General features: G+C 35.3%; 1 protein-coding gene across 3 annotated transcripts in view; it reads left to right on the top strand.

Annotated features, from left to right (window-relative positions):
• Positions 1–12531, top strand: part of LOC149791848 (TBC1 domain family member 5-like) — a 151261-nt gene that overhangs the window by 109772 nt on the left and 28958 nt on the right. For 2 of the 3 annotated variants that reach the window (XM_089970356.1, XM_089970355.1), the window contains one exon: positions 9713–9898. The exons of the other annotated variant lie outside the window; for it this stretch is intronic. In XM_089970356.1, the coding sequence (XP_089826482.1) occupies positions 9713–9898 (186 nt within the window). The remainder of the gene's footprint in view (positions 1–9712; positions 9899–12531) is intronic. 3 annotated transcript variants of the gene reach the window in all.

Raw genomic sequence — 12531 nt, 5'->3', positions numbered from 1 at the left:
TTAATACAGGCACACACTCATCACTTAGCATGCAATAATCCTCAAACACATCTTTAAGTGCTTCATGATCCAGGTGTGGAGCAACTCAAAAACGAAAGTGTTGCTACTAGTATAAAAAAAAGAGATGTGTGCAGGGTATTTTGAAAAAACAAATTTTCAAGATGTAATATTAACTTCTTTGGATTTATCATGGTCTCGTTATTACATATTTATATTTTTTCCCCATAAACCCTTAGTCCTACAGTGTAAGACCTCTACCTGATATTTTTTGGGGGCCGTCAAGGTCTTACTGCCCAATAACAGTATTGTGTAATGTGTTCTGATGTCGATTAACATCGGAACGATAAGTCAAATTTTTAGAAATATCTCACACTTGGCATTCCATTCCTACAAATTAAAGTTATAATGTTTTAGTCAGACTTTACTTACACTGAAGTCTTTTTTCCTAATAAATTCAAATTCCACACAAGCAGATGTTTTCAAGTTCAGTTGGCTGAACTGTGATGTAAGTTGGGGATACCAAAATCGGTTCAAAGGATCATAAGAATCTTGAACAAAACGAAGCTATCTAAACAATTTCTTCAATATTAATATATTTATATTTGTTTCATTAAAGAAGATATTTCAACTCAACCTGATTTCAGCATTCCCAGCTTCCATCGCTTTCCAAAGCATATTATAGTTATCCCCACTGCTTTCACATAGCTAAAAATGATTCTGGATCATGCTTGATTATATATAAAGAGTTACATCCAGGCTCCTTGAATAAAAAAAAGTTTGTAATTTTTTAAAAAAAGCAAGAAGTTTTATAAGAAAAAAAATGTACAAAACATTTGTATAGCTGTACACTGATGAAAGTGGAAAAAACCTGTATAAATTACAGGTAAAACGTACAAGTTGACAGGTATGCAGTGGAGTTTTTTAAAACTTGTTAACCATTAAAAGGATTGCCACAACATAAGTCACCCTAGCACTTGTTGTGATGTATTGTTTTTCAGAGTAGTCAATTTTTTACACATCAGGGTCTATGAACTTGACAAGAATGGTTGTTAAAGTTAATTTGATTGGTTCATTGGGCCATTGAACAAGCATACTGTCAGGTTTTAACTTTCCTGTCTTGCAATCATGAAGGAATTTTACAAAACATGTTTAAAATATGGGCTACCTACAAAACTCAAAATGCTTCACTCCCAGCATAGTTCATCTTGAGATGATTTCATTAGGCAGATGCAGCCTGATGATATCAATGATGGCGATGATTTTTAAAGTATTGAAGTATATTAAATTATTGGAGCTGGGTAAGTGTTTCCTGGAATTACCAGTAAGAGATTTTGAGCCCGAAAATTATGTCATGCTAGACAGCCTCTTTTGAAGTGTTATTTCTAAATTAAATGTAGATATGAAAAATTCCATGCCTAATTAAAATATAGGTAATTGTAAAGTAGTTTGCAGTTTTCATTTCATTTCTCAAACAAATCAGCAAGGAGAGCTTTTGTGCCACAAAACTATAGTACTTTAAGATAAATTGAATAAATGAAAATTCAAAGAAGTTAAAAAGTAAGCATATTTATTTGATTAAAATACCTGTCTTAATAAGCAGACAATATATGGCATTGATGTTTTTAATAACATAATACAGCAAGAACAGGTAAGAAACTGGTCAGCAAAGCAATGATTCAGGAAAGTGAAACTTTGGCAGAGTTCAAATTAATGAAAAAATCTTTTTTTGAAGCAGAGATATCCAGGAGAATACCTATGAGCTGTTGTTGAAGTTCTGTTCATACCATTTCTTCTGGAGTCAATGAGCTGCAAAAACCATTTATATGGTTCCTCATATTTTCCTGAAGCCACTATGACTCTCAGGCACAAGCACTTGATCAATATGATAAACAAGGTGATTCAATAGAATTCTGGCAAGGCTTTTGCTGGTTAAAGATAGCAAGGAGATTCCCTGATCATTGTCACAGGATTGTCTCTTGCCTTTCCACCTGTACAAGTGGATGATGGATGCATCTTTGTTCTTCTGGGGTATAGTTCCTTGAGTCCACATTGACTTGTATAGTTCACTTAGTTTCTGGGCCATGTGTGAGCCTCTGGCTTTGTAGACTTCTGGTATAGCATTTGCTCCAGGTGATTTGCCATATGACCAGTTGCTTTTGCAGTTTCAGTCAGCATTGGGGATCAGTAGGTGATGTCTTGATCTCCACTTGAGGCAGTCAATCAGCTGTCTCTTCACTGACAGATGACTAATATAATCAAGGATGCTGTTGAAGTGTTCTGCCCTGTTAAGTACTTTTTTTGTCAGTGAGCAGTGTGGTGCTGTCAGCACTTAGTATTGGAGATTTTCCTGATGAGTGTGACCTGTAGATTGTTTTAAATCATTATAAGAGTTTTTCATGACATTTCTGTCTGTGTTGAACTGAATCTCATTTGCTTTATTGCTCATTAATGCAACTCTCAGGGTTTGCATAGGACAGTCCTCTTGATGGTGTGGAAGGCTGTCTTCTTAAATGATCAAGACAGTGCTGTCTTTTAAACAGACCATCTGTTGCTGATGTTTCTCATTCAGAAGTCAGTGTATGGCATCATTCTCATAAAACCACTTTTGATGTTTATGTGTGGTTTGACCATGGGTTTTGGATGCACTTGAGTGCACCGAGTTTCTTAAGAATGGCTAGCTTTACTTGATATTCACGGAGTTCATATAAGTTGTTTTTAGCTGGTTGCACAGTTCTTTGACCGTTGTGTTTCACATTCTCCTGTTTTGATTGGAAACAATGTTTTTGGGCACTTTTTTGTCTTGTGATCACCTGCTAGGTTGAGTCTGGTTATTGAACTTGGAGACTGTGAGCCTGTGGTATATCAAGTATTCTGCACCTCTTATGGTCTTCGTCATTTGGACATACTCCATGTTTCTTCTCCTGATGAAAACTTAGTTGGTGAGAGCTTAAAGCATAGGTGCATCCATGATGTCTTGTTACAGTTTGGCAGACAGAAAACTGTTGGTGATTAAGAGGTCGTGTTCAGTGCATTTCCTCAGTTGGAGGAGACTATTGTTGATGCATTTGCCATTTTTGCGAGTGACACCTGGCCATGTCTGGTGATCTGTGCCATCTCTGGCTTTGAAGTCATAAAGGATAATGGGTTTGTTTGCATTCGGTATTAGTGTAATAAGAGGCTCTGAGTCTTCGTAAAATTTGTCATTCATCTCATCTGGTTTGGTCCTTGTGTGTGCATAGGTGCTGATGGTAATTGCAAGTCTTTTTGCAGACATTGGGAGTCTCATTTGCATTAGTCAGTCATTCATGCCCATTGGGAGGTTTATGGGATTGCTGACTAGCTATGATTTGATGGCAAACCAGTCACCAGCTTCACATTGCCCTTTTTTGCTCTGGACACTCCAGGAGAATATATAGCTGGCTCCAACTGTGGTAAGTTGAGTTTCCTTAGGTAGGTGAGTTTCACTCAGGACTACTGTCTGGACGTTGAATTTTTCTTGCTGTCTACCAAGAAGAGCTATTCTTGTCCCTACTTTTCATTTCTTTTAAAATCATAAAAGGTACAGTTTGTAGATTAAATTTATCTGAGACTTGAAGCTGTTGCTCATGTGTGAGAAGACTGGAGCTAAGGCCAACTCTGTGGTTAGAGGATCTAACTCCTTCCACGTGTTACGTGTTCTCCTAATGTATTAAGATTGGTAATGTATTTGAATTAGAAACCACTTTTTGAAGTTTCTTCGATATATTTACCCAGTCATAATACAAGCATGGTCATCTAAACCCTTCCTGTAGGTATATCCCTTGATGAGTATACATTTTCTCGCCAGCAGTAGCTGATCAATGATGGGATGTGGCAACAATCCCCACAATCTAAAGGGGGAAACCAATCTTGTCTGACTATCATTTTGGCAAGCAATTGACATTTTAGCACTTTTATTGGTAAAACAAGCCAAAAGACATTAAAATCGTTTTTTTGTTTGGGTGGACTGGACTTATGAAGTAGCGAAAGGACTCCTAATGTATTATGTTTGGAATAAGTGTTGTCAGAGAAACATATTTTTCAGATTTCAGACGAGGTGTATCCACAAACATATTTGGCTTTTGCCTTCACATGCTAGACAACCCATTGGAACAGACTTGTCGTTTGTTTTCACATGCTAGAAAACCTACCTGATCAACTTTGGCCTTTGCCTTCCCTTCACGTGCCTGAAAAGCCATCAGAACATCTTTGTCCTTTGCCTTCACTCTTACCTTCACATGCTACAGAGCCAATCAGATGGCCTTTGACCTTTTACCTTCACATGCTACAGAGCTGTCAGAATGCCCTTGACCTTTACCTTCACATGCTGCAGAGCCAGTCATAACGCCCTTGACCTTTTCATTCACATGCTCCAAATCCAACCAAAACATCCTCAACCTTTTCCTTAATGTCCCAGAAAAAGTTCAGATATAAATAGTGGCCATTTTGACCTTTCCTTATTGACATGGTTCTTGACATACTGTAATAGCTTTATTGATGTCACAATGTCTCAATACATCACAACTAATAACAGCATAAGTATTACTTAGCAGCTATTGACACTAAATTATTACTTTAATTTTTTTTGTTTTTCATTCAAAAATTGCAGGAATAACATTGAATATTAAAAGTCCAAACATTTTATCGGCGGATATACTATCTCTACACACTCATAAGGCAAGTCTGACTGCAAACAACAGAGACCCTAATCTGCCATCACATAATGCACTAGTATATCAGGGTCTGTGTTGTTTGTACTACTGGCTACTTTTTGCAAATTGCACAGATCCAGATCTGCTAGCGCATTATTTGGCAGCAGCTCTGGATATATGCAGTTCCCATTTGAATCAAACTTATAATGTGGTTACACATGGTACATTATTTTCAATACCAGCCTTTCATTTTAAAAACCTATTCTTCACTTATATAGCTGGACTTACCAGTTTAGTCAATATTGCTTCAATTTGATTATCTTCCAGAAAGTTTTTTTTTTACTTGCGTTGGAGCTAGACAGGGATGTTTTGATTGCTTTTTAACATGACTTAATATCATACATTAAGTTTAGATATTTAATGTTATCTCCCCCTGCTTATGTTTGATGGATAAGCAGGATATTTTGAGGAATTACCTTGTCTTTTTGAAATGCTTGATTTTGTAATGGTGTTTTTCAAGTTATAAGGGCATAATATATATTTTCTATTTTTTTTAATGTAAAGCAATGTAATGGATCATGCTGCAACATGCAGAATTAGGTTGAAGAATTGGAAAAGAATCGTTTATATGTATGATATATAAAACTCGTGGAAAATGTAGCCATTTTCTAACATTAAGTTTTTAATGAAAATTTCTCAAGACCAATAACCTGTCACTAATGATTGGTTATGCTGATGGTAGTTGTAAGTGATTTTATTAAATTTATTTAAGTATTACACTTACCCAATTTCTGAGTATAAACTCAAATTTTTGTGTGAATTTGTGGCCAGGTTACCATGTTGGCTACTTCCATACTTGACACTAGCACCTTCTCCACCTTGTGTTTGACTAGTACAGTTCTGCAATGAGCTGATATCTCTTTGTGTCTGACTACTATAGTCCTACATAGATCTTATCTCTCTTTGTGTCAGACTACTACAGTCCTATGTAGAGCTTATCTCTCCTTGTGCCTGACTACTACATTCCTATGTCAACCTTGTATCTCCTTGTGTCTGACTACTTAAGTCCTATGTAGATTTTATCTCTCCTTGTGACTGACTTACAATTCCTATGTAGAACTATTCTCTCCTTGTGTCTGACTACCACAGTCCTATATAGATATTATCTCTCCTTGTGTCTGACTACCACAGTCCTATGTAGATCTTATCTCTTCTTGTGCCTGACTATTACAGTTGTATGTCTTATGTCTCCTTTTGTCTGAGTACTTTAGTTCTATGAAGATCTTATCTCCTTGTGCTTGGCTACTCCAATCCTACTTAGATCTTTTCACTCCTTTATGTCTGGCTACTACAGCCCTATATAGATCTGATCTCTCCTTGTGTCTGACTACTACATTCCTGTATAGATCATATCTTACCTTGTGTCTGACTACTACAATCCTATGTAGATCTTATCTCTCCTTGTGTCTGACTACTACAGTCCTACATAGATCTTATCTCTTCTTGTGTCTGACTACTACAGTCCTATGTATATTTTATCTCTCCTTGTGTCTGACTGCTAGACCTACATATATCTTATCTTGCCTTACATCTGAATGCTATAGTCCATTGCAGATCTTTTCTCTCCCTGTGTCTGACTACTACAGTCCTACAGCTTATCTCCTTGTGTCTGACTACTACAGTCTGACACAGATCTTATCTCTCCTTGTGTCTGACTAATATAGCCCTATATAGATCTGATCTATCCTTGTGTCTGACTACTACAGTCGTACATAAATCTTATCACTCCTTGTGTCTGACTACTAGTCCTGCATAAATCTTATCTCACCTTACATCTGAATGCTATAGTCCAGCATATCTTTTCTCTCCCTGTATCTGACTAATACAGTCTTACAGCTTATCTCCTTGTGTCTGACTACTACAGTCTGACACAGATCTTATCTTTCCTTGTGTCTGACTAATATAGCCCTATATAGATCTGATCTATCCTTGTGTCTGACTACTACAGTCCTACATAAATCTTATCTCTCCTTGTGATTTACTACTACAGTCCTATATAAATTTTATCACTCCTTGTGTCTGACTACTACAGTCCTACATAAATCTTATCTCTCCTTGTGTCTGACTACTACAGTCATACATAAATCTTATCTCTCCTTGTGTCTGACTACTAGTCCTGCATAAATCTTATCTCACCTTACATCTGAATGCTATAGTCCAGCATATCTTTTCTCTCCCTGTATCTGACTAATACAGTCTTACAGCTTATCTCCTTGTGTCTGACTACTACAGTCTGACATAGATCTTATCTTTCCTTGTGTCTGACTAATATAGCCCTATATAGATCTGATCTATCCTTGTGTCTGACTACTACAGTCCTACATAAATCTTATCTCTCCTTGTGATTTACTACTACAGTCCTATATAAATTTTATCTCTCCATGTGTCTGACTACTACAGTCGTACATAAATCTTATCTCTCCTTGTGTCTGACTACTAGTCCTGCATAAATCTTATCTCACCTTACATCTGAATGCTATAGTCCAGCATATCTTTTCTCTCCCTGTATCTGACTAATACAGTCTTACAGCATATCTCTCCTTGTGTCTGACTACTACAGTCTGACACAGATCTTATCTCTCCTTGTGTCTGACTAATATAGCCCTATATAGATCTGATCTATCCTTGTGTCTGACTACTACAGTCCTACATAAATCTTATCTCTTCTTGTGTCTGACTACTACAGTCCTATGTAGATTTTATCTCTCCTTGTGACTGACTACTGCAGACCTACATAGATCTTATCTCTCCTGGTGTTGGACTATTACAGTCCTATGTAGATCTGATCTCTTAATGTGTCTGACTATTACAGTCCAAAACACCTTGGATGTCATGCTGTATACTATAATTCTTCTGTGATATGTCCAGGATAAACAGTTAGACCACTGTCTGAAAAACTTGTAGCAGACATATATGCCATGTTTCCATTCATTTACATCATATTGGTGATGGCACTTGTTTTGTACAAACAATTTGCTTCTTTAATTTTCATCGCATAAATCCATATATTTTCCTAAGGTGTGAAAGGGTTTAGCAGATGTGACAGAAATGCCCAGTCTGTACTTTTTTCTATAAGTCAAATTGCACATCATACATTTAGAGAAAACACCAGTATTTCCAAGAGTCATGACAATTTTGATGCTGATAATTTATCAGAGAATCCATTAGAGTTGGTTTATTTGCATCAGATAGGAGTAACACTAATTTCATTTAATTAGGTCAAAACTTATGAATGGTGCGTTGCTGGTAACCTGTCTTGGTACTTTTTTATGTGCAATACCACACAAAGGCATCTGTAATGACTTTTCAACTCATTTGAAAAACTAATGTGGATTGTCATTGAGCTAATGTGAAATATCATGTGACTGTTGTTAATTAATAAATTCATGTCATTAAGTCATCTTTTACTCATTTCATGATGTCTTTTAGATAGGTACACAATTTAATCAAGCATGTCTTGATTTCTTGACTTTAGTGAGATTTGGTGTTGCAGAAACTTAATAATGGCAGCAACCATTAATTTGCTCTGATTTGTGGGTGGCATGAATTCAGTTAATTTATTTGAGATCCAAACTTAGCAGTGTGGCAAATGGCCAGCATTGAATGGTTGGACTTTGGTTTAGGAAGGGCTGCATGAAGATATTATGTTTATTTAATATGATGAGATATTGATATATATCAGTGGGAGAAAAGTGATATCTCTGCATTGGCAATACCACATTTATTGCCACAATTGAGATTTCACTTTTGGAAGTACTTTCTTTACCCATTTAGAAATTATATATACCCATATGTATATTATTCCTGTTTGTATTCTTGTTCTCTTTCTGCATTGATCTTACAATGTATCAAGAAGGAAGACCCTTAAATTAATCTCTAAAACAAATTCCTAACAAAAAAAGTAGGTTTCAAGTATTGACTTTTTAAGATTAGTTTTTCACATAAATCCTATAATAATTATTGGTGACTAAATTAATACAAAGAGTTACCATTCATTATTTTGTGGCACACATAACACATACAGTATTGTATGCCATTTACACACTGCAACAAATAGACTCATTTTTAGGAAAAACTCTTGATTAAATATAGTATTAAAATTGTTCATGTAATGATTATGACTCGGGACAATCATAATCATGTTAGAAAATGATGGAGAAATTGAGCATTGATGAGTGTTTTTTGAAAACAGAAATTAAATGACAGTCAAAATTTGGGTGCAGCATCTGTTACTGAAATAACTTGCCATGATCAAATTCATGTTTGAATACAGAAATGAACAAAATAATGATAAAAAATCCATACAAGTAAACTTCAAATCATTAAAATGCTGTGAAATCTATTGGATGTGACTGCTGTGTGACGTTTCTACAGTCACTACACACCAATAATGTTTACTGCATCAATCCAAGCAAGAAATGTATTAATGAAAAAAAATCTTTTTATTTTCATTTGAAAACAAATATTAATTTGACTAAAAACACAATTTGAAGCATTATATGTACAGATCAATTTATAAATGGTTGATGTCCAAATATTATTGCAGAATTTTGGAACTTCTTTTTATCAATGTAGTAAAGCAGCCATTAATCATTGTGACACAGAGTGTAAGGAAATACTCCATGCATGAAGTGGAAAGCATCACAACAGCTTTATCTTTGAGTCCAATTTCTTAAGAAAAAATTAATTTCTAAATCTGTAATGAAATGCAGTTTCTATATATTTGTTCTAGCTCACTAAGTACTTGTGTTTGTTGCTGCAGGTATAACTTCTTTAGGCACTAACAATCAAGTGTTGCAACGCAAAATGGGAATTCTATATTTTTCACATGTGCAAATAATAAAAAAAATCAAAATTTGTTTCACCAATAAGTTTCTATATTCCAGATATAATAAAAATGTCTAGTAGGTGTCTTCCTACCAGAGCTTTTCATCTAACCTGCTTTCATGCTAACATGCTTTGTAACAAACCTCATTTTCCAGCAGCTGCTGGCAGTAGTACTGACAGGGCCAGAACTAACAGCATGCTCACTTCAACCTTTTCCTCCTTCAAGCACAAAATGTACTCTTCTGCTATATCTAGACCTAAGACGCTATCAGTGTTGGGGCGTCAGAAAATGCTGAAGTCATCTAGTGAACCCATGAATCTACAAACGGAGATATCTCCAGGTATATTAAGGATAATTGCATAGGTAACGCTAGCATCTCTGTGCATATGTCCTAGAACACATAACATAAATACTTTGCATTGCTTGTCCTAGAACACATGATATAAATACTTTGCAATCCATGTCCTTGAGCATGTAGTGGAAATACTTTGCAATCCATGTCCTTGAGCATGTAGTGGAAATACTTTGCATTCCATGTCCTTGAACATGTAGTGGAAATACTTTTCAATCCATGTCCTTGAGCATGTAGTGGAAATACTTTGCATTCCATGTCCTTGAACATGTAGTGGAAATACTTTGCATTCCATGTCCTTGAACATGTAGTGGAAATACTTTGCATTCCATGTCCTTGAACATGTAGTGGAAATACTTTGCATTCCATGTCCTTGAACATGTAGTGGAAATACTTTGCATTCCATGTCCTGGAACACATAAGGTAAATACTTTATATTCTGTGTCCATTAACATAATGCAGATACTTTGCATTTTGTGTCCTAGAACACATAATGTAAATATTTTGCATTCCATTTTCTAGAACACATAAGGTAAATACTTAATATTCTATGTCCTTAAACATAATGCAAATACTTTGCATGTTGTGTCCTAGAACACATAATGTAAATATTTTGCATTCTTTATTTATTATATATACAGTCTTGGGTTTGGAGTTGGGAAATTCAAAGGCACCATGACAGGAAGCTGCAAACTTGAAAATAAATTTGCACTGGAATCTATTGTTGCATAAACGAATTCTTTGTTCATATTAACAAACCACCCTAACCTGGCATTAATATATCATAATCCACTTATGCTGACGTCTGGCCTTAGTACTGTGTACTGTAATATAACACAAATAGTCATGTTTCCCAAGTAGCTACAATCGACCAGCACTGAAATCTAGAACAGGAATGACTACAGTCTGCCAGAAAAATATACCAGAAAATAGTTTTGCTGAAACTTCAAAGAAAACTGATTACCTTTGAAACATTGATTGTTCTATATACTTATTAAGCAAATGAAGAAAAAAATCTGTCTCCATCCATGTTTTACAATTATTTGATTTTGCTCATAACAAATGGGCATTTGTTTGATCCTTCAAGGAGTGCCTTTAGCGGCACCTTCAATAACACATGAACCTTCATGAAAGGAAGCCGGAGACCCTTGAATGATCACAGAAAGTCGGCAACAAAGTTTTCTGTTTGCAACAGAAAATTACTGCTTATGATCACTACCAATGGCGGTTTAAAAGTCCAATTAAAGTTCCAATATTTTCAAACAATAGATATCTGGCCGTTGAGTTAAATGAAGATGGGACATCGTACAAGAATGTTAAAACTTTTTAATTTGTTCATGTTTTCATTTCCTTATGAACAGCCTCATCCCCTTGGTAGCCTCAGCATCATGGTAGTTGTCTCTGGCTGACCAAAATCTAGGCCAATTTAAGTACATGTACTTGTAGCATATTTACAATTATAAAGCCACATGCTACTAGGAAAATATATATCAGAGTGAATTATTTTGGGAACGAGATCAAATGAGGACTACCATTTTTTATATATACATTTTAGTTGCGTTTTCTAACAGGATTTGACTGATGCATGAATTTTCTAACATGATTGAATACTCAGTTTCAGGGTTTTTTATATGTGTGTATATTATTTAACACGTGAAGTGTACTACACAAATGTATGTTGTCAGTACACAAGTGTATTTCAGACTGGTTGTCTTCATTTAATCAAAATGTCCATTTGTTTCTTCTCTGCATAAATCCTAGTCACTGAAAAATCTCTTAAACATTTCACTTGTATGGAAAATTTAAATTTATTTTCAGCCCTCCCCTCGCCCATACTTATTTAAATGCCCGCTTATGTTGATAATATTACCTTGGTGACAAGGATGTTGAGATAAACAGATAATACTATACTATGAAAATTGAGACATTTTTTGAAAATTGGTGACAAAATATTGAGGTTGGTGATAGTTTTGGCAACAACTTTTTTAAACCCAGTGCCATCCCTGAACATGCATGTGATTCTACTGGCAGTAAGACAAAAATACCATTTTTAAGGCCATCTGCCACATGTGCCATTTTTAAATTGAAATCTATTGCTTTTGAAAATTAATAGATTTCACAGAATTGAAAAAGAAATAACAAAAAAACCCACTATTTTTTCATGTTCTGTCCATGCATTACAAATACCAAATATGTTGATCCAGTCTACTGGGAGACTGTTGCATTAGTCGTTGCAACCAGTGCACTGTTGTATGGCTGAGTAATCAGACTGAGGTTATCATGTGTACACAATAAGCTGTTAAATGAGTACCTTATTGTTGTAATCAAGAGAGTTTAGGCCAAATGTAGAATTTTTTTGTGGTGTTATTAATAATAAAGGGATCAAAGGTGGTCCATGATGGCTTTTGATTCTTTGATTAAAAATCCGCCATTGTTTGGCAGAGATGGTATAAAAGGAAGACAATTTTTTAAAAATTATTTTGGCAGAAGTACTTGAGTAAATAATGTTTAAACATATTAAATGGCACCTATGAACAATATCAATGATGTAAAGAGAATGGAGGATCTTGACATAACAGTTGGACAATGACTGACATCAGGAGCTGGAGGAAAACTTTGCT

The sequence above is a fragment of the Sinohyriopsis cumingii genome, chromosome 9, assembly GCF_028554795.1.
Source record: "Sinohyriopsis cumingii isolate HCF-2022 chromosome 9, ASM2855479v2, whole genome shotgun sequence".
NCBI lineage: Eukaryota > Metazoa > Mollusca > Bivalvia > Unionida > Unionidae > Sinohyriopsis > Sinohyriopsis cumingii.
Note: the sequence above shows the minus strand (reverse complement) of the source record. Positions and strands in the feature narration are given on the sequence as shown.